The following is a 23,678-nucleotide window of genomic DNA, read 5'->3' on the forward strand; positions in this document are numbered from 1 at the left end:
ACGACCATCCGGTAGCAGCTGTTGCACAGCGCCAGCCTGTTAGCACCGGCGACTAGCAGGTCGCCGGTAGCCGGTTAGCCGTAGCCTAAGCTAACCAGGCATCTATAGCTCTTCTGCCGTCGCACAGCTGTGAGTCGACACTCGCGCTCCTCTTCCTTGCCCATTGATTGGTTAGCCAGGAAGTAGGAGGAGTCAGCACCGGCAAGATGGTGCCGGGGGAACCCTCTCCTACTAGCCTCATTCTCACTCTGCAGAAACCAACGGGTGACGTCACGGACCCAATAATAGCAATAGCAATAAAAATGTCAACAGTTTTCTTTATTGTCGTTCTATAATTTCATAAACGCAACAAACTCTAGTTTAGTTTAGTATAATTTTATATAAAACTTTATAAGCTCTTTTATTGAATATGTTTTGTGGCTCCAGACAAATTTTATTTGGGGGAAGAGGGGGCAAAATGGCCCTTTTGATAGTAAAGGTTGCCGACCCCTGTCATAGACCTAGGCTAGGAGGGATATCTAATGGACAACCTAAGTACTGCAAGCTAGACTATTATACAGTTGGAGACACAACACAGGGGTCCCTGGGCCTGAGAAGGGAAGAAAGGAGTTTAATGTGGCTATTAAATGTGACTTAAACTAGACTAAAATGTTCCGAGTTTTTGTCGACGAAAACTAGACTAAAACTAAGAAGGATAGGACTTCCGGCGTTGACACTGGCGCGCACGGCCGCATAAACAACACCTCCTGGTCGGTCGGAGTTTATTCCCCAATTTAAATACGAATGACTTTTAAAATTTATGCTCAATAATGATGGACGGGGATAAACACAAGAAGAGCAAGGGAAAGCCATGCGGGAAAGTGGATAAAACTGGTAAAACGGCGACTGAAGGGGCCACCATGGACGAACATCGTGAGTGTCATGGCGGACGCAGCCAAAACACCGAGCTAGCGCTAGCTGCGGAGGACATGGAGGGTAGCGTCGCCACCACACGTGAAGATATAAGAGATATGGTCACGGAGATGAAATCCGAATTGGGCAACTTTCGAAACGGAATCAGAGAAGATTTGAAAAAGGAGCTAGCTGACATACGAGAGGAGATTAAACGGAAGCTGGGCGACGTGGTAGCCGACCTCAAGGCCACGACTGACAGAGTGGGTGAAGCGGAGACGCGTGTAGCCGACCTGGAGGAGAGTAACGCTGACTTTATGGAGGTGCTGAGCAGGTCACTACAAACTCAGGAACGTTTACAGATGAAGCTTACGGACCTGGAAGCTCGCTCGAGGCGTAACAACGTTCGCATTTATGGCATCCTGGAGGGGACCGAGGGAAACAACATTCAGCAATTTATTGATAACTTCATTAAAAAAGAGTTGGAGCCCCTCGCCGAAGCTGAACTTGGTATACAGCGATGCCACAGGGCGCTCGGCCCCAGGCCACCCAATGATGCGCAGCCCAGGTCAGTGATTGCATACTTCCAGGAGTTTAAAACTAAAGAACTGGTGTTACACTCTGCATGGAAGAAGAAGGAGATCTACCACAGCGACAGGCGGATCTACTTCGACCACGACTACCCCGCTGAAACTTTGGCAAAAAGGAAGGAGTATGTGCAAATAAGGAAAATTCTACGTGAAAAAGGAATACGATTTCCAAACACCACCGCTAGCCAAGCTACGAGTCTTCTTCGACGGTGGGCCGATAACCTACGGGAGCGCGGCAGATGCGGCACGGGACTTAAAGACCAGGGGAATCCCCGTCGAGTTGGAGAAGCCGGCTGATGAGTTTAGAATCCCGGAGAGGATGAGGAGGGCCTGGCAGCGAGCAGGGACTACACCCAGCCGACAGACACGCCAAGAGCGGATTAAGGAGAAGCTGCGAGGTTTCCAGCGGCCAAGATAGAGAGACAGGGGGAACGGGAGGTAACGAACTGGCACACGTCTATTCATATTAAACGGCAAAGAATCGGGTAAGCAAGATTACTGCCCAGTTAAGGACATTTATTAATGACATTTGTTGTAAGGGATGGAACTGTATGCCCTTGATGTGCTTGCGTGGGGGCTGTTTGTTGCTTCCCTTTCAACCTCATTCACCCTACTAAGAGGAATTAATTTTTCCTATAAACAATATAAGATCATTTTATTATTTTTTTATTTGAATTACATTGGCTCGCCCTTAGCTTATAGAGTGAATATAGTTGACCGAATATGGGTAAGGTATCTGGTAACACACAAAGTGCACAAAATACACTCATTAAGTAGGGGTATTATAGTTTGCACTGAAGGGGGACCTGGGGGTTAACTAGACTACTCCCCCCACAAAAGAAGTGGTTTTCTACTTCCAAATGGAGGTTTACCTGAGTTTTGTATTTTGTTTTGTTTTGTATTCACTTGTTGAGTTCATTTTATGGTTCAAGAATAGTTCAAGTTTGGTCACTAATGGTACATAACTCTTATGTTAACTGTGGGTTTAAATGCAATGTCAGGAATATAGGGTAATTACCCTAAATTTAAATGGTTTACACAATCCAATTAAGAGGAGTAAGGTAATTGCAAAGATGAAAAAGGAAAAGCTGCATGTAATGTTTTGGCAGGAGACCCATCTTAACGACACGGAACATGAAAAGTTAAAAAAACTAGGGTTTAAAAATACTTTTCATTCGTCTTATAAGAAAGGGAAAAGGAGAGGAGTGGCGATACTGATTTCTAACAGAGTAAATTTCAAACTGGTTTCTAAATTTTGCTACAGTGAGGGTCGATATGTCTTTGTTAAAGGATATCTTGACCAGAAAGAAGTCACATTAGTTAATGTGTATATTCCACCAGGGCAGGACAATTATTGTATTAGGGACATTTTTGATCTGATAGCGTCTGAGGCCTCTGGTGTTTTGATATGTGGAGGAGATTGGAACATTCAGTTACAACCTAAGCATGACTCCTCTAACACACGTAAGAGGCTAACTCCTAATGCCAGGATAACAGAAAAAAAGCTGATGGAGCTGGGACTGATCGACGTATGGAGGGACTTCCACCCAAAAGAAAAACAATTTACATTCTATTCAGCAAGTAAAAGGGTATACTCAAGAATTGACTATTTTTTTACTTACAACTCAGACAGACACAGACTTAAGGATTGTAGGATAGGGGTCAGAGACATATCTGACCACTCAGCTGTTTATTTAACTATGCATTTGGATAATAAAAAGAAAAACATGCTTTGGCGACTTAATACAAGCATCTTGAATGACAGGACATGCAAGGAATATGTGCAGAAGGAACTTAAAGATTATATGGACAATAACAATAATGGAGAAGTATCGCCAAGTGTTTTGTGGGATGCAGCAAAAGCAGTGATCAGAGGAAGGCTTATAGCACTGACCTCAAATAGAAAAAAGGAAAGATATAAAAAAACTGTCTGATTTAGAAGAGAATCTTAAAGTTTTAGAGAGGGAACACATTGAAAGTAAGGAACCCTATATTCTAGATCAAATAAGAAATGTCAGAAAAGAAATAAACCAACTATATGAGTTAGAATTAGAGAAAAAAGCCAAATTTGCAAAGCAGAGATATTATGAAAATGGACCAAGGGCCCTGAAGCTTCTGGGATGGAGGTTGAGGAAACAACAAGCGGACAGCTCCATATATGAAATCAGGGACCCTCAAACTAAAAAAGTCTGCCATAAGTTAGAGGACATTGAACATATTTTTAAAAATTACTATAGAGACTTATATAAGGAACCAAATACAACTAGCCCTCAGGAAATAAATTATTTTTTGGAGTCATTGGATCTACCCTCTATAGGTGAAGAACAGAATAAAGCCCTGATGGCAGAAATTACAATGGAGGAAATAGGGAAAGCAATCTCTAGATTAAAAGCTAATAAAGCACCGGGTACGGACGGCTTCCCAGCCGAGTGGTAAAAGGCCTTTAAGGATCAAATAGTGCCTATGCTTTTTGAATGCTTTAACTATACACTTAAAAAAGGTGAACCACCAGGTACATGGAGGGAAGCAATCATTTCGGTTATTCCTAAGGAAGGAAAGGACAGAAAAGAATGTGGCGCATATAGACCAATTTCTGTACTCAATATAGACTACAAGTTGTATGCGTCAATATTAGTAAAAAGGTTGGAGCATATAATAGTAGAACTAGTGGATCCAGACCAAACTAGCTTTGTGCGTGAAAGACAGACACAAGACAGTATTAGGCGGGTGCTACACGTTATCGATCATGTGAATGAGGGGAATATTGAAGCCACAGTGATTAGCTTAGATGCGGAAAAGGCGTTCGATTCGGTTAGTTGGAGCTATCTGTACTTGGTGTTGAGAAGATTTGGCTTTAAGGATGATTTTATTAACTGTATCAGAACTCTATACTCCTAACCAAACTCCAGAATAAAGTTTAATGGACACCTCTCTCAGGTTGTCAACTTGGAGAGAGGCTGCCGCCAAGGCTGCCCCCTCAGCCCCACCCTCTTTGCTTTATTTATAGAGCCCCTGGCACAATTAATCAGGGATGATGAGGTGATAAGAGGAGTCATGATTAGAGGTTCAGAGCAGAAGATTTGTCTATATGCAGATGATGTTTTGCTCTTTGTTACGACACCAGAGGTCAGCATTCCCAGACTGATGTCCTCGCTAAAAAATTTTGGAACTTACTCTGGATATAAATTAAATGTGCAAAAAACGCAAACGCTAAGTTATAACTACACCCCTCAGAAAGACATGCTAAATAGATTTGGTTTCAAATGGACCTCATCAGATATTAAGTATCTGGGAGTTCAAATAACTAAAGACATTTCCAAAATATATGATAGCAATTATGGCCCCATAAGTAAAAACATCAAGGCAGATATCGACAGGTGGTCTCAACTGCCCTTAGATATGCATAATAGAATAGAAACGATACAAATGAATGTACTCCCCCGACTCTTGTACCTCTTCCAATCCTTGCCGGCTGTAGTACCACTGCAACAATTTAATGAATGGGATAAGTGGATATCAAGATTCATATGGGGGGGTAGAAGACCAAGAATTCAATTTAAAACACTACAACTTTCTAAAGAAAAAGGGGGTAGATCATTACCATGTTTAACAGACTACTACAAGGCGGCACAATTAAGACCACTAGCATGCTGCTGTAACCCAGTGTACACAGCAAAATGGAAAGATTTGGAAACTTCACAGCTAGATATACCGCTACAATCCATATTAGGTAACAGAATCTTGTATGAGCAGCATGTTAAAAGTTTAAATCAATGGACTAAAGTTCCTCTTAGAATCTGGTTTAAGGAATGTAGATCACCACTACTTGAAAGACGGTCTAGACTGTTGAGATATGTCGCTTTTGATCCGGACTTTAAGCCGGCGGGGATTGATGGGAGGTTTAGGTATTGGCATAGAATGGGCATTACTTCTTACTGTTCAATTTCATCAAAGGGAGAACTGGATAGTTTTCAGAAAATGTCAGAGATGTATGGATTAGAAAAGCTGGATTTTTTTAGGTATTTACAAACCCGGACCTATTTTAATAATGAGATTAAATCCAGAGAGAAATGTGGTGCCAATTTAATTGACATATTTATTGACATGTATAAAAATATGGATAACAGGAAACTTATCTCAAAATTATACTCAAGTCTGCAATCCAGTAGAAAACACTCAACAGATAAGGTTAGATTAAAATGGGAGAAAGAATCTGGACTTCTCATTTCAGAGGAGGACTGGTCAAATATGTGCTCTGTGCAGTCCACTTCCACCAGCTAGGGCAGGGGTGTCCAAACTTTTCATCCCGAGGGCCACATACAGAAAAAAATTTGAAGGTCTGGGCCACTCACGCCGCCACGCCCCCCTGCCCTGGAGCGGACTGTTGACAATGCACCTCAATCGCGTCGCTTAGGGCAGAGGGGCGTGGCTGCGTTCTGAGGGTACACCTGGCAGGTCAATTAATTTAGCTGACGCTTTTATCCAAAGCGATTTACAATCAGTGCATTCAAGGGTAGGGGAGAGCGGGGTAATGTGAGACACCCCCTGTATCTAGGCAACGGAACACATTTGTGGTCATGTGATCATTATGTTTCGAGCCCCTCCCATTCCACCCTTGCCATGAAGGAGAAGTTGGTGCTGGTGCTGTGGTTAGAATGCACAGGCGCGGCGCGTCCCATTGGGCAAGTCGGGCAGTTGCCCAGGGCCTCGGCCACCAGGGGGCCTCGTCGTATTTATGATTTTTTTCTTTATTTTTCAAATAAATCACTCCTCATGTCCTCCTTCATTCAATATGAACCCAATAGCAAGACAGGCTTCATCGTACTTTCTTTTCAACTTGGTTTTTGAACACTGTGTCTTGTTTGTCACTGACCGGCTGCTTAACAGGAACGAGCTCTGATCTCACTCTGTGTCTCTGAGCGAATGTGAGAGGGCGGAGCCCCGGGGCCTGTGTGTGTGTGATGTCTGGGGACACACGCGCACACACTCGCCCGCATCCGGCCCTTTGGCTGTCTGTGACCGGCCCGCGTGAGGTCAACGGAATATTAGGAATCACATGTAAATAAGTGAAATTCATGCAGAGAATACAACAACATTTCTTTTATTTTGAAGGTGCCTTTTTTTAACATTTACCTGACGTACGTCCTGAATGCCGCGAGCGGATGATGTGTTGGCGAACGGAGTTAAGAAGAGATGTGAGTTAGCTGTTAAAGTCCGCAAAAGTGTCAGCCCACGTTAAGAGAAGAAAGATAGAGTTTTTAACGAGACATGGACTGCTAAGTATTTATTTACTGAAGTCAATGGGAAAGCCGTGTGCTTAGTTTGTGGAGAAAAGATCGCTGTTTTTAAGGATTGCAATTTGAACCGCCACTACGAGATAAAGCACGGAGAGACTCTCACGGACGATACGTAATGAGAAGGATCGAGGACATCGGTCATGAAAAACCTGGAAAAGTCATGGAATTGTTAAATGTTTATTTTCCAGTCCTGGAAAAGTGCTTGAAAAAAATCCCAAAAGTTTTGGAGAAGTCATGGAGATTTGTTATATTCATATTTTCATGTCGTTCATTTACGCTGAGTTTTAATTAATTCAAATGCTTTTAAAAGAAATACGCTCAAAATATAAGTAGGCATACTATCTCATACTAATTGAAATGTTCGGTGGGGAAGCAGGTGAGATAATGCACTACGCCAGGGAAGTGTAGATTTAACCATGCTTGGCTACAAATGGAAAAGTACATGCCATGTGTTACAACAGACGTCAATCAAACTATTGTCTCACTCATTTGTGTAATTCAAGGTTTACTTATATGCTTTGAAATTCTCATTGTTATCTTAAATACTAAATGTAGTCTCTTTTGCATGTATACAGTGAGATCTCACAAAATGTTTGGTCATGGAAAGTTGGTTTAAAGATATTGAAAGTCATGGAAAAGTCATGGAAATCCATGGGTTAAAAATGTGTATGAACCCTGTGTATTATACATCAGGAGGTGTTGTGTAAGTCAGTGCTAAAAATGAATCATTACTGATGTTGTAACTAAATTTGTTAACTGTATCAGGGCAGGAGCTGAATCACAGACAGTTTGTTGCACTTTTGGAGGACCATGAGACTGAACATGGGGACGTAGGCTACCACACAGCTGTCAGATGGCTCAGTCTGGACAAAGTGCTTAAAACAGTATGGGACCTGAGAGCAGAGATTCAAGAGTTTTGTGAAAAGAAAGGCAAGGACAGCCCAGAGCTCTCAGATGCAGACTGGATGGAAGATGAGGTAAATAGAGAGTTTAATTCTGCGTGGACAGATTAATTTGCTTTCACTGCCAACGATGCAACGATGCAGGTGTATGACAATTCACCATACATTGTCATACACCTGTATGCTTGATATGTGGCGAGGAATTAGCAAACAATAAGAAATGTCATGTTGAAAGACATTTCCAGAGCGAGCACACAGCATCTGCTGAAGAGTACCAAGCGATCTGTGTTTCATTTAATTCAAAGTAGGCCTACACATGTGTTATGTTCTCCTCTTCATAAGAGTTTGGTGTTTTCCTTTTTTATAACAGGTTAAAATACCAGTTAAACAGTTTTTTTATTGTCGTTCTATAATTCAATAAATGCAACAAACTATAGTTTTTATATATATTGTATAATTATATATATAACTTTATAACCTGTGTTATCAAATATTTGTTTGGCTCCAGGCAGATTTAATTTGGGGGAAGAGGGGGCAAAATGGCTCTTTCGATAGTAAAGGTTGACTACCCCTGGGTTAGTATGACACAAACACTAACTCACTCACTCACATGTCTCCCTTTCTCACACACACTCACACAGACAAGTCTCCATTTCACACACACTTATTTAATCACTTTCTCTCTCTTTCTCTTTCTCTCTCTCTCTCACACACATACACACGCACATAGTCAAAATAGATTTTTTTTTTTTGGGGGGGGGGGCCTCAAAATTGTTCTTTGCCCAGGGCCTCCAATTAGCCAGAACCGCCCCTGAGAATGCAAAGCGATTCACAATCAGTGCATTCAAGGGTAGGGGAGAGCGGGGTAATGTGAGACACCCCCTGTATCTAGGCAACGGAACACATTTGTGGTCATGTGATCATTATGTTTCGAGCCCCTCCCATTCCACCCTTGCCATGAAGGAGAAGTTGGTGCTGGTGCTGTGGTTAGAATGTTTTTTCACAAAGTAAATTTTCTTGCTTTGAACTTAATCAACTGTTGTGTACAAAAAAATTGATCCAGGTAGAAAAACTTTTATCATACATGTTGATGAACTTCGAACATATAAAACCATGTGATTGATGCTATCTGAAGATTAGCCTGAATTGCTAAGAGATGTTGTTTTTTCTAAAATGATGGCTGTGGGGTAAAGTGAGACAAATGCTCTGGGGTAAAGTGAGACATGTAGCACAAGTTAAGTTTAGTCTTAAACATATTTTAGTGTTATATTACAGTACATATGTTTTATTTTGAATGCCATAAACATTGTAGAAAAGCCATCATGCCAAGAAACTACACCAGGAAGACAACCTGGGGCCAAGCACCCCTCCCAGAGATGGAGAGTGCAGCCGCTGAGGTCATGCAAGGAAAGAAGTCCTTAAGAAAAGCTGGAAGGGATAGAAATATTGATAAGACAACCCTCAAAAGATTCATAAAGAAAAAAGAGAAAGTGGAAGTAAAATCAGTATCCTGGGGTGCAGTAGCTGAGGCAAAGAGAATATTCACAGATGAGATGGAGGAGGAGCTTGACAAACACTTGAAACAACTAGCTGACCAGTTCCATGGCCTTGCTACAGTGAACTGGCATTTGAATACGCAAAGAAAAACAATATCCCTGTCCCTGCCAATTGGACAGAGAAACAATGTGCAGGTAAGCTAGGGTGTGCAAGAGATCACATGAATCAAAATAATTATAAATGTGCTTAATTTATGTGTTGTTATGGTAATTTTAAAGTGGAAAAAGTAAGTGGATCACTTTACCCCCTTGATTTCTCTGGTCTGTCTCCCTTTACCCCTAAGCTGGGGTAAAGTGAGAAACAAAAAACAATCATATTTTAACTGCCCTTTGTCCTGAAGACATTCTGATAATTTCCATTGCTAGGAAACATCCTGAATTAATGGGAAATGTGTAAATTTTACTGATATATAATTTTAGCTCGCCTAGAGGGGAGCCAATGTAAAAAAATTCTCATATTACCCCGCTCTCCCCTACCCGAGGGTACAAACCCAGAACAACAAGAATCAAGAAAGTACAATTTCTTCAAAAATAGAGCAAAACTACAAAGTGTTATAAGTAAGTGCCATTTAAGTGCTACCAAATTGTTAGTTTAAAAAAAAATAAAAAAAGTTTTTAATTTTTTTTAATTTTTTTTTTTAATTTACATATTTTTTTTTTAGGCGGGCCAATTTAAAATGGATGGCGGGCCGCAGATGGCCCGCGGGCCGTAGTTTGGAAACCCCTGAGCTAGGGCCTTTGGAGGGATTTCTGTTGGCGTAATCTATTTAGATATTTCATAACCCCCAAATTAAAATGGGCACAAACAGGTGAGGCAGGAACGGGTCAATGTTGGAGGAAATGTGGAGAACAGCTGGCAGATCATTTCCACATATTTTGGAGCTGCCCAGCCATTCAGCCATACTGGCAGGTGGTAATACAAGTAATACAGACTGTTTTTGGAGATGGATTTGACTGTTCCTTTTCTACAGTCTATTTGGGCAACATCGCAGCTCACCTATTGGTGCAGGACAAATATTTGTTAAAGATATTGTTAGCAGCCAGCAAGAAAGCTGTAACAAGAAAATGGCTACAGGCCGAACCCCCAACAGAGACTGACTGGACAGATATTGTAACTGATATAAAAAATATGGAGAGAATGACTTTTTCGCTGAATCTACGGTTTGATACATTTTTGCGGTATTGGGAAAATGGATTGTGTTTGTGACCTCACAGGATCATCCCTGATCTGTTACTGTGTAAATTGACATTTACTTCCATCAGTGTACCATCAGTTTAAATTTATAAGTGACCAACTTTCTGTTCCATTTATGTATGTATGTATGTATGTATGTTTCAATGTATCTTTGTTTCTTTAAAAATACAGTATAAAAAAAAAAAAACTAAGAAGGATAAAAATGACTAAATGTGACTACAACTAATATGCATTTTCGTCTAAACACTATGACTAACTGAAAAATAGCTGCCAAAATGAACACTGCATGCAGTGTCAGAACATAATCGATTCATGTTTTCTGCTATGTTGATTCTTTTGACCATGTCCTGCAGCTGCATAATTACAACCACCGCTGCTTCAGAACTAGAGCAGATGCACATTAAATGTCTGGTCGTCCTGTACTGTGTCAGTGTCACCTGTTGGAGCCTGCTTCCTCTTCACTCCCCCACTGACCTTTGCTCACTTTGCATTTTGACAATAAAGATCTAAACTAATCATAAGTTATTAGGATACGTACAGTACTTGACATTTAATTAGTATTTGATTCGCTCTAAAGTTTGACACATGTTCAAACCAGCTACACACAAAATGAGACGTAACTTGACACGAACAACCAGGACATCAGGGTTAAAGGGAATGGTTCCGGATTCATGATCAAATACCATCAATTATTACCTAAATACATGTGATATCTGTTAGTTTGTGAAGAGCGACAGAGACGAGCAGACACCCTCTTACACACACATACACACTCACAATCATTCCTGCAAACAGAAGAGAAGTTCTCCCCGCAGATTATGACATAACACAGATCTCCAGTTAAGCCAATTTAGTTTAGGAAGGCTGTAACAATGGGGTCACTCAAAAGCAGCTCTATGTGCATTTGATTCACTCAGCAGTACTGTTGTGCAGTGGTCTCTGCATCACTAAATAAACATTTAAAACATCTAATTGCAACAATGTCCCCTGCCTGCAATAGTGTTCTGACAATTATTAAGCAGATCTACATCTCTACTTTGGAGTTAATTGTATAGTTGAGATATTGTACTTGGTTCTGCCTCGTCTTCACCACCACCTGCTGTGGTTTCAAAACTACACTAAACTACACACTGTTTCACACTCGCAATGCACAATTTTGCATTATCAAAGCACATATTTGTATCACATATATTATTTGAGACTGTTACTAGCATGCATACCTCATCACCATCAACTTCTAGCACTTGTTTTGTACCTTTGCTAAGCAGCAAGCTTTTTCTTCTTTTTTGATATTTGCTTAGTTTGGCTTTTGTGCGAATTGAGCTTGCAAAGCTTTTCTTTTTTAACTCTGGTTTTCAGCTCACCCTATTATGTTTCTATTCTCAATCCTGACTTTCTAATTTCTATTTACTTCTCACATCACACACATCCTTCAGCTTACATCTGGATTACCAGTTAAGTGAGCCTACTGCAAAATGCTGATGTGTGATTATTCATTTATAAAGTTATGGTCTTAAGTGACCCTGTAACCAGCCATTGCAGCCAAACAACCAGCCTAGCCCACCAGGAATCTTCTCCTGATAAACCAGGTCGTATATAATCGCTTTGGCCGGTGAGTCATTAAAAGTAATGTTGTTATGAAGGTATATATATGTATATGTATATTTTATTATATGTCTGGATTCAGGATGGTAAATGTTAATAGATGGATTTTGGTCAGGTTGCATCACAAAATTATCCAGGATGTAAACAATTAATAGAAGGAGATTAACTTCATGTTTTTTTAAACTCTCAACCCAAAAGCAGTTATATTATGAGCAGCTTAACTGATCTACATCATTAGTGTTTTTAGTAATAATCTATTTACAAGGTCTGCCTTATTTAAGAAGGTCCCAGAGGGTCAGATGATCATTCATATAGCCTTTATCCAACTTACCTGCTCCTGAGAGATCACTGCCTTGTTGACAAAGTGCTGCAGCTGCTCATTGGCAAAGTTGATACAAAGCTGCTCGAAGCTGTTAACTTTCAAGTCCTACAGAATAACAGAGATTCTCTTGTGATGTTACATCCAACACCACAAGATATTCTTTACTTTACGTCTCCAGATGTCAGTCCAGGATACTGACCTCAAATCCATAAATGTCCAGAACCCCTACTGTGCTGTCCATCTTTGAGGGACTCAGCCAGTCATTGATCTGCTCCAACAACCAGTCAAACAAAACCAAATACAAGGCTTTGGCAATGGCATCTCTATAAGAGAGGGAAAGAGAGAGGAGGCACATACACCTTTCAATTTTAAAAGTACAAACTCACAGGTTAAACATTTGATACACAATCATTTCAAGGCAGAATATATAACCCTGAAGATGTCATTGATATTCACAAGCAAACATTTAAATTATTAAAACCAAATAAATCTGCAACCAGCATTAAACAGGCCTGGGGTGGTTGCAGGATGCTGATTGATGAACTTCAGCAACTACTGTGACACTGTGAAAGAGTGAGATGTTATTTCCAGTATGGAGTATGTAGCTGTTGACATAATTTATAGCACATTTAGCAACACTTCCTGTGGCCACTAGCTGGAGCGGAACAACATGCAATGAAATACATGTATTTCATCATGGCCAGGGGACTCATTTATAACCTGAAACGTGCGCGCACCACTTCTCACGCAAACGTTGGGATTTATAAAAAACTACTTGACGGGAAAATTTGCGCATTTCCACACAAACTCTGATCCAAGCGTACGAACATTTTGGAGAGAGGAAATTGATGATGCAGACATGAGGAGGTGAATTGAAGCCAGATTATCGATCCATTTCATCATTAACATTAAAACCAACAGAGTTCTTTGTGCTTTTGTGAAAAATCTATTCAAACACAAGTGTTTGTAAAATCGCTGCACTGAACTAACTGTGCCATCATGTGCACAGGGCACACTGGAGATCACTCACATATATAATATATATAAACTATTCACTTTCACACGTCTATTTCCAAATAATATCCCAGAGTGGAAGTTAGGATCCACTGATATGTGAAGTAATTGGCCTGTTTGCTTAAATAAATAAATACTGCGGTGAAAAGCCTGCGTAATGCTACTTGATGGACGCAGGCGAATGGAAGGATGAGGAGGAAAAGAGTGTTCAGCAATCACAAAGATTTTTATCCCATGATGATGACTAATCAGCTGATTTAGATTCTATATGTCTGTGATCTTGGATATTGTTGGGATTTTAAATTTTAGCTTGTCTGTGTCTGTGAAGATGTTTATGGAACTGTACTCTAAACAAGTGAAAGGAGGGTGGGGGAAAGAGGAGTTTGGGCCAGATATATGGCCTTCACACAAATGATTTATCATAACCTTTGCTGCTTAGTGGTAATCTTGAAGTTAGCTAGAAATGTGTGTGCGTCACAACGCAGGTCAGTCTCACACCTGTCTTGATAAAAGGTCTGGTAAGAGCCGCTGTCTGTTGTGAGTCTGTTAATTCGTGGCATACAATATACTGTACTTTAACTTGTTCTCATACTTAACTTTTTATATTAAAGCATATCTGCCTTAGCTTCATTCAACATCACACAGAGTTCAGTCAGCTGCCCCAGGCTCTGGGGGACAGACAAAGTGGCATTGTTTTGGTTTGGACAATCCGAATGTTTACACAAACAGAGCATACAGCCGATAAAGCAGGAACACAATATTCTTAACTCCAATGAACAACAACACTGACCCACAAGGCATCAGCCGGGCCAAGGCTAGTTTATGAAACACAAAATTGAATTGTCATGGTGGGGAGATTTGTCCAGCAACTATCAGAGGAGGAACGTGACTGGGAGCGGTTCCTAGTCACTTCATGGTTCCAGTGCCAAGAGGTGTGGATCTACGCCTGGGCACCAATAAGGGAGAACCAAATTGATTTGCGGCGACACCCGTTCATTATTTTAACCAATCAAATTTTACCTACTGTTATAAATGCTACAAACGCCTTATGTTCGGCGCAACTATTGACTACCCCGTGCTACTGATTTAGCCAAGGCTGTGCATGAATGGTCATAGCTATGTTGTTCAACTTTTCATTGCTTCTTAATAAATACTCTAATTAGACCAGTCTGGCTCTTTTTATATTTGGGATAAACGAACACGTTGACACTTGGCAGTCCGGCCCATTGCAGTCAATGCGTGCAGGCAGCGTGACAGGGTGCGGAACAGTGAGTGCGTTCTGATTGCGTGCTTTTTTAATGAAGTACCGGTACTAAAAATATGCAAAATCGTATTGCCTGAAAATGTTATTTCAGGCTCTGTCTTTACTCTCACTGAAAGTATTAGGAGCAGTGTATCATTATATTTTCTTAATAAATGATATCACTGCTGTGCCATAAAATTTCTATTCACCTCCACCTTACAAACAAACACCTCAGTGTCTGCCAGAGAGTTTTGCTTTCACTTCTCATCGAGAATATTCATTAGGTGCTTTGCATAGACCATTTATGATTGAATCTGAATTATTTTTCTGACACAAGCCTTATATCGCTAGTCAACCAGGAAAAACAATATCTGCATAAATCTCATGGTAGGACGAAAGGGTTTTTAATTCTTAAACATGTCTGTTTAGAGAGATTGAACAAATACTAGCTTTATTGACAATTATGGGGCCAACATTTCAAGCAAAATTAGTTGGGCCATACACAGTGGTACGTCAACTGCCTGAGGCCCAGACTACAGAAAGAAGAATCTACTTTGTCACACAAACGTGTTAAAACCATAATATGTTCATGGATCAGGGTAAGTCAGATTTTCAGACCCTGCTTCCTCAGAAGAGTGTCCAGTTTTGACTGCCATTTCTGTAGTGCATATAGAGAGGGAGGGCGCCTGATGATGCCTTACTGCAAGGTCTTTTGAAGAATCATGTGGGCAAAATTTTGTCATGTCTTAGAGGACAAGTGAGAGTTAAATTGATAGTCAGAAAATACTGTTTCAAAACATTGCTGTTCCCTCCTCTAGATGGGCTTCTCCCTGTTTGCTATTTGAGAAATCCAACAAGTCACCACAAACAGATTACCGCAAAGTAAATGCAGTAACAAAGCCAGATTCTTATCCATTCCCTTGTCTTGAGCACTGTATTCACTAAGTTGGTGCAGCAAAGTCTATTAAAGGGGTACAGTCAGGTGCCTTTAACGCCAAGACCTCTTGAAATATCATCTTTTACAACACCATTTTGGCATTTTCTCTTATACAGTCATGAGTTTTGTTCCAAGTAGTGCACTTGCTGGGTTTCAGCTATTTAATATAGTAGCCAATGGACTTGGAAGTTGTGCTGTATATTTGGGATTTATATTGGCATTCATAGGAGGATCATCACTTTTTTTGAACATTCTGCACAATCCAAATCAGACGTTAATACGATGGGACCTCTTGTCCCATGCACCTTGTAACTCTTCAGAGTGAGAGAGTGATTCTGCTGTGGTAGCTTTTACTTTTTTTTTATATGTCTCTGTTTAGTGTTTTCCACTTCCTCTTAAATTGTTCATAGGAGGTGAGCTGCTAAATTTGGAGATGCAGATTCTTTAGACTGGTTTGAGTTTCAAGTTGTGCAAAACTGTGTTTGATTATGTGGGGTTGCACTCCGGATGAGTTCATCTCGTCTAGTTGTAAATATGGGAAGGGCCTTTTTTAGGTTCCAGGGTAGGAACCCTGTATTATCAGGGGAGTGTGATCTCCTAAGGCAGGGGTCGGCAACCCGCGGCTCTGAAGCCCCATGCGGCTCTGAAGCCCCTCGGCAGTGGCTCCCTGTAACGTTCACATTTTTTTTTTTAATCATCATCGTATCAGGCGGTCATGAAATACCAGGAGCGGGGGAATGTGTGTGTGTGTGCTCCAGACAGCGGACACAGACACAGTTCCCGGGGCTCCCGCCCCGCTCACTCACTCAGAGAGACACACACAGTGAGATCAGAGCTTGTTCACGTAATGTTCAGTGGAAAGTCCACCGAGGTTCTCTGGTCTCAGCTGCTCAGAGATCAGCACAGCAGCTTCTTGGTCAGAGCAGTAGATGCTGTTGGTTTGTAACGAGCTTCAGTTTCTGTGTCCGGCTCCAGTTTGACCTGCTCTCACTTTTTGATTTAATATTTGGTCAACTTAAATATGCGTCACATCCTATTATGTCTACGGCCCGGCACTCTTCCCTGCAGGTGGCTAATCAAGAGTTTTCGACCACCAGCCTCAGTAAACTAACCATGGAGAAATTCCCAAAAACAAAAGTCTGGGAGGAAAATAGAGAGTTTAATTCTGCGTGGACAGATTCCTTTCTTTCACTGCCAACGATGCTGGATTACCTGTATGCTTAATGTTTGGCGAGGAATTAGCAAACAACAAAAGAAAATTATGTTAAAAGACATTTCCAGAGCAAGCACAAAGCATTAAGCTTGGCATGTCATGGAGGACGACCACTCTTCCCCTCAGTCACAGCCGCCCACATGCCAATGTATTTTGTTCTCCTCTTCATAAGAGGTAAAAATAATAACAATATCTATAGTTTTTATATATATTGTATAACTATATATATAACTTTATAAGCTGTGTTATCAAATATGTTTTGCAGCTCCAGACAGATTTAATTTAGGAGAAGAGGGGGAAAAATGGCTCTTTCGTTAGTAAAGGTTGCTATCCCTGTCCTAAGGGATGGCCCTTCTTTTTCCCTGTTTTGATTGTGTGCTTTGTTTCAGGAAATTGTAGGCTGGAGCTAAAACCTGAGTAGAATGACTGGACATTTGAGAATTTTTAAGAATGATATGCCAGATACAGTGCCTTGCATAAGTATTCACCCCCCTTGGACTTTTTCCCATTATGTACTGTTACTAACTGGAATTCAAATAGACTTAAATAAACTTTTTCCCGTTTGATCAACAAAACATGCATAGTACTTTGGAGGTGCAAAATAAATGTTATTGTGACACAAACAATAATGAGAACAAAAAAGTTGACATCTGTTGGGTGCATAAGTATTCACCCCCCTGTGTCAATACTTGGTAGAACCCCCTTTCGCTGCAATTACAGCCGCAAGTCTTTTGGGGTATGTCTCTACCAGCTTTGCACATCTAGAGATGGAAAGGTTTGTCCATTCTTCTTGGCAAAAAAGATGAAGCTCAGTCAGATTGGATGGAGACCGTCTGTGAACCGCAATCTTCAAGTCTTGCCATAGATTCTCTATTGGATTGAGGTCTGGGCTTTGACTGGGCCATTTTAAGACATTAACATTCTTTAATCCAAACCATTCCTTTGTAGCTCTGGCTGTATGTTTAGGGTCATTGTCCTGCTGGAAGATGAACCTCCGCCCCAGTCTCAAGTCTTTTGCAGACTGCATCAGATTTTCTTCAAGGATTTCCCTGTATTTGGCTCCATCCATCTTTCCCTCTATTCTGACCAGTTTCCCTGTACCTGCTGAAGAGAAGCATCCCCACAGCATGATGCTACCACCACCATGTTTCACTGTTGGGATGGTGTGCTCAGGGTGATGGGCAGTGTTGGGTTTTCGCCACACATAGCGTTTTGCATTGAGGCCAAAAAGTTCAATTTTGGTCTCATCTGACCAGAGCACCTTCTTCCACATGTTTGCTGTGTCTCCCACATGGCTTCTGGCAAACTCCAAACGGGATTTTTTATGGATCCCTTTCAACAATGGCTTTCTTCTTGCCACTCTTCCATAAAGGCCAGATTTGTGGAGTAGACGACTAATAGTTGTCCTGTGGACAGATTCTCCCACCTCAGCTGTGGATCTCTGCAACTCCTCCAGAGTAACCATGGGCCTCCTGGTTGCTTCTCGGATTAATTTTCTCCTTGTCCGACTCTTCAGTTTGGGTGGACGGCCTCCTCTTGGTAGGTTTGCGGTTGTGCCATATTCTTTCCATTTTCTTATGATGGATTTTATGGTGCTCAGAGAGATGTTCAAAGCTCTGGATATTTTTTTATAACCTAACCCTGCTTCATATTTCTCCACAACTTTATCCCTGACCTGTTTGGTGAGCTCCTTGGTCTTCATGATGCTGTTTGTTCAGTAATGATCTCCAACAAACTCTGAGTCCGTCACAGAACAGGTGTATTTATACTGAGATTAAATTGCAGACAGGTGGACCCTATTTACTAATTATGTGACTTGCAAATGTGACTTGTGAATGCAATTGGTCGCACCAGATCTTTGTTAGGGGTTTCACAGTAAAGGGGGTGAATACATATGCACTCAACACTTTTCAGATTTTTATTTGTAAATAATTGTGAAATCCATGTAATATTTCCCCCCACTTCCAAATGATGCACTATTTTGTGTTGGTCCATTACATAAACTCACGAGGAAATAAATTTTAATCTGTGGTTATACCATGACAAAATGTAGAAAAGTCCAAAGGGGGTGAATACTTATGCAAGGCACTGTAGATTGATAGACTTGTAGAATCAATGCCACAGTCTACATAACCTACTCTGGCAGATATATCTTATGAGGACACAATTTCCTTTAGTAAGCACAATTTCAGTCATCATGTGATGCCAACATTACTGCAACAAAACGTTCCTGTAGACATGCTTTACGACATCAAGGGAATACGCCCCCTTCTCACTCAGAAGGCTGCACAGGTTCTTGTCCAGGCGCTGGTCATCTCTTGCCTAGACTATTGTAACTCCCTCCTGGCAGGTCTACCTGCTAGTGCTAGCCGACCTCTGCAGCTCATCCAGAATGCAGCAGCTCCACTGGTCTTTAACCTACCTAAATTCACTCACAATACTCCTCCGCTCCCTTCAATGGTTACCAGTTGCTGCCCGCGTCTGTTTCAAAACATTAGTACTTGCTTACCGTGCTGCGAATGGATCGGGTCCAGTCTACATTCAGGACATGGTCAAACCTTACACCCTAGCCCGTTCACTCCGCTCTGCATCTGTTAACCCTAACCCTGGGGTTGAATCAATTTATTGTATGTCGCTTTGGATAAAAGCATCAGCTAAATTAAATGAAATGTAATAACAAAGCAGTAGTGTTCTTAAGGCTTACCAACAGAATATAGATAGCCAACAGGAATGGCAACAAGCATACTATGTGAAGCTGCAAAAAACAAAGGGTGGTTCGGGAGAAGGACACAGGATACCATCCTTGGCCTGTTGCCACTGCAAGGTCCAGAATAAATGTGAGGAAATAAATTGATGGTTGAATGGATAGAAGCCAAGAAAAATTGTGGTTACCTCCAGACTGCAACACCTTTAGATGAACTGTACTTACCGGGATTCTATGGCACGTTCCACAGACAGGGGGCAGTAGATCTTTTCATAGGTTGTCTCCTGTAGATGACAGTACTGATCAGTGTGCACATTTACAGATACATGAACAATTAAGACGGAAAAAGCATGACTGTTACATGAGGCGCTACTGACTGTGACTCTGTGAGTGATGATGGTCTGCAGGGCTTCTGAAGAAATCTGCAACAAGGAGCCAACTCTTCTGGTCTCAGCATCGCTGAAGATGTGAGACACCTCAAAGGACTCATGCTGAAACAACACCTTAATGTATGAAACTACACCAAATTTGATTTGACTAACACTTACACACACACACACACACCTCATATGAGCTGAAGCAGATGTTGCCTAGCTGCAGAATTGAGGACAGAATTGCCCAAATTGTGGAGACCTGGTTAGCATGGAGTCCAATGGTCTCAAAGCAATGAACCAAAAGCTGGAAGTCCTGTTTGTCCTGCTTCCCATTCAATTTACAGGCAACACCCTAGTGGAGAACAGATTAAAAATGTATATATATATATATATGTGTGTGTGTTACACATTGAATGAGTGAAAAGGAAGCAAGACCATGTATGAGAAAAGCCATAGATGATCATTCAGTGTTCACTAATGTGTGCTGTACTTGATTTAGGTAGTAATAGGTCTCAGGTCCCTGTAGGTAGAGCTCCTGTTTGTCCCAGTCGTTCATCCCTGCGAGGATCTCATAAAATACATGGTAGTTCCTCTCCTCATTGGCCTTTAAGGGAAATGAGACCAGAACTAGACATTGACATGAATGGAGTTTATGAACTGAAATGATGAATACAAAAATAAAACATACAAGTAAATAATAGCAATTAACAGAACATTGAAAAAAACATGTTAGCATGCTTCCCATAACAACCTTAAAGTTTAATTTTGAACAGGTAATATTGCCATCTTAGTTTATCTGGTTGAAGTTAAAGCATTTACCTTTCTTAAATTTTAAGGGGACATATTATGAAAATTCCACTTTTGTAGTGCTTCTACAGTGCTATTGTTGTGGTTCCTCTATGTCAAAAACTATACGCTAGAGTGCGTAGAATGGGAATACGACCAGAATTGACGTCACAGTCGGTCTACATGGCATGTAGGGGCGCTCGCTCAGCGGACAGCCTCTCCTGTGATGCCCGGGCGGGGAAGCGGAGGAGGAGGAGGAGGAGGGGGGGGAGAGAGCTGCGCCTTATAACTTTTGTGGCCCGTACAGATTTGCTCTACGCACCCCGAGCTGCACGAACCGGTGCAGGTCACCAGCAATTCGTTGCTGCCTCCGTCGCTCGCTTTAAAATAGACTCATACCCGGGGTTTTAAGTGCATTTTAAATATACACATACAATTATATACTGTATACACACATATCTAATGCATGTATTTAAATAATGTTCATCTTATCAGAAGGTGTAGTAGTTTGAAAATTGTAGCTTCAATAAAGAAACACAACACACGGATACAGAAATATATGTGTAGGACAGTGACTTAAAATGATTTTAACAACCTTGTATATGCTAAGGGGAGATTTAAGACGTGAAACTGGATGTGTGTGTGAATGACAGGGGGGGCGGGGCGGTGACAGGGGGGGGGGCACTCAAAACAGGTCAATCTGAGGAGGGCTGTTTTAGACAGGGTAAAAAGGGTGCTGTTTTAAATGATCCTTATGGTATTTTGACCAAAAAATGTTAAAGACCCCAAGGAACCATATCAACTGCAGTAAAATGGGCATAATATGTCCCCTTTAAATTCACTTGATCTCCATTTTTACTTGGATCAGTATCAGTTTGAACATACTCAGAAATATCAGTTTTTTGTGGCAGTAGTTTGTATTTGTATGGCCACATTTTCACTGTACTTCCTTGGGCCATGTCCTACCCCTTAACGAAATTTCAAGGAATTCCATCAGAAGTATTTATGCCTGCGCTTGTGTTTCTTGAAATATGTGACCCCAGTCAAAGTGCGTGAGCAGCATTTTTATCTTGCAGCCCTTAACACAATGTAGGCACCAAAGCCAATGTGATATTTTTTCCAATCTGTTTTTGTAAGCCATTTCCATAACCAAAAGCATTTCTGGGGTTGAAAATCCTTTTTTTATCACTTTCCTAGATCCATTTGTTTATCGTGGGATATTAATTCTGAGCTTCCAAACCATTTATTAACCAAAAAGCAAATCTATGAGCCAAAGAATGACACTTAGGGGGGGTTTGGTGGGACTCAAACACTTTACCCACCTCTCCATCCGCATAGTGGTGAGTCAATAGAGTGAATTTCTTTTTTTGTATGATCTAACCCTTTAAGGCCGGCAAGATAATTTCATACTATCTTTAACATGAAACCTGATTGCATATATTCATTGCTGCATAATTATAACCACTGCTGCCTCAAGATCAGGACAGATGTTAAAGGTCCGGACGTCCTGTATCAGAGTCTTTGTCGGCGTCTGCTTCCTCCTCGCTCCCCCACTAACCTGCTCTCACTTAACACTTTAACACCATCACTGATCACAAGGTATTAGGACAAGTACAGGACAAATGTTTACATTGAGTTGTGTGAGTCTCTCTGTATGTGTAAAGATTAACACAAACACACACTCCTGCATACAGAAGTTCTTCCTGCAGATTAGGATGTTCTTGTTTTTTAAACATATTTTTGGGGCTTTGTATTGCCTTTAAGGGATAGGAAAGCAAGCTTGTGAAAAGGAGACAGAGAGAGAGTGGTGGAGCATATGCATAAATGGTCACAGGTCCGAATCAAACCCGGGCCTCTGCGGGTTGAGGCCTTGCCTCGTGAGACTGTGTTTTAAGTTCATTGTTGCAGAAAAGCAAGGCCCCATTTATCCAGGAACATAAATATGAAATATTTTTATAAAGATCAATTCTAATGATTGCAAAACATCCAAGGAGCAGAATCACTTGTTGACTAGCAGAGTAATGGGCCTCCGTGCAGTGGCACTGCTAAGGGGAGCCAGGGGGGGGCCACCTTAGCACAGAAAAGGGTATATAACGAGTTTGTCCTGATAAGCTTTAGGTGCAGCACGTCGATATTTGAATTGAAAACTTTATTTTGTAGATATTAAATTGTAATAACTTAAGGCTATAAGACTCTGTCTCATGTTTGTCTGACTGATTTGATCAATTGACGAAAAATAATGTACACTGAAATTACTTTTCAGTGGACATACACAGCAGTGAACCTAGTTGAACCGGATAAAATTAGCTTTTCCAGTGAATGTAAAATTATGGCCTTTTCCATGATTCCTATTTTGAACAAACCCCACACCACACTTAATATTCTCACCTGAAATATAACCCTGGACTTCTCCAGGAGATATCTGGACAATGAGGTCCCGACAACAACACCACTTTTAACAAAGATAAGACATGGAAAGCAAATAAAAAAGCTGAAACCAATTTAGATGGGAAGCAACAAAGAAACAATATGTGAAATATAAAATGATACAAAGGTTAAAATTTGCTGGACTCACCATAGAATGTGGATGTGGAGGTACTTGCCAAAGCGGCTGGAGTTGTCGTTGAGGATGGTCTTGGCATTGCCAAAACTCTCAAGAATTGGAAAGACCTTCATGGGCTGGTCAAGGAAGAGAAAATAAGGGAAGTGAATTAGGGATTGATTTGAAGGACTGTAACATATACATAATGATGTGCATTGCTGCCAACTCAAGTGTTTTTGTGCATTTCTGACCGATATTTACCTGTCGTAGATTGTTGTTTCTGCCCTGGTACATGGTGCTGAGGTAATGGACTATCAGCTTGGTTGCCTCTGTTTTCCCTGAACCACTCTGGCCACTATAGAAGATCATGAAGAATTTGCTTAACATGTAAGCATGTAAGCAAATTATTACTAAACACAAAACAGCTGGGGCTGATGGGAATGTCATTGGGTTTTCACGTATTGTAACATTGCAAGGTTTACGAAAAGTAAGTCAAGTACAAAAATG

The 23,678-nt window shown here is 41.0% G+C and overlaps 1 protein-coding gene across 1 annotated transcript in view; it reads right to left on the reverse strand.

Moving 5' to 3' along the window:
* The window catches only part of myo15b (myosin XVB), a 130,992-nt gene that overhangs the window by 101,314 nt on the left and 6,000 nt on the right, over positions 1–23,678 (reverse strand). Inside the window, exons 5-13 of the mRNA XM_053414195.1 lie at positions 23,433–23,526; positions 23,205–23,308; positions 23,018–23,081; positions 20,334–20,447; positions 20,034–20,195; positions 19,847–19,960; positions 19,695–19,753; positions 12,558–12,681; positions 12,368–12,463 (exon numbers count right to left, since the gene is read on the reverse strand). Of these exons, the coding sequence (XP_053270170.1) occupies positions 12,368–12,463; positions 12,558–12,681; positions 19,695–19,753; positions 19,847–19,960; positions 20,034–20,195; positions 20,334–20,447; positions 23,018–23,081; positions 23,205–23,308; positions 23,433–23,526 (931 nt within the window). The remainder of the gene's footprint in view (positions 1–12,367; positions 12,464–12,557; positions 12,682–19,694; positions 19,754–19,846; positions 19,961–20,033; positions 20,196–20,333; positions 20,448–23,017; positions 23,082–23,204; positions 23,309–23,432; positions 23,527–23,678) is intronic.

The sequence above is a fragment of the Pleuronectes platessa genome, chromosome 21, assembly GCF_947347685.1.
Source record: "Pleuronectes platessa chromosome 21, fPlePla1.1, whole genome shotgun sequence".
In the NCBI taxonomy this organism is placed as follows: Eukaryota; Metazoa; Chordata; class Actinopteri; order Pleuronectiformes; family Pleuronectidae; genus Pleuronectes; species Pleuronectes platessa.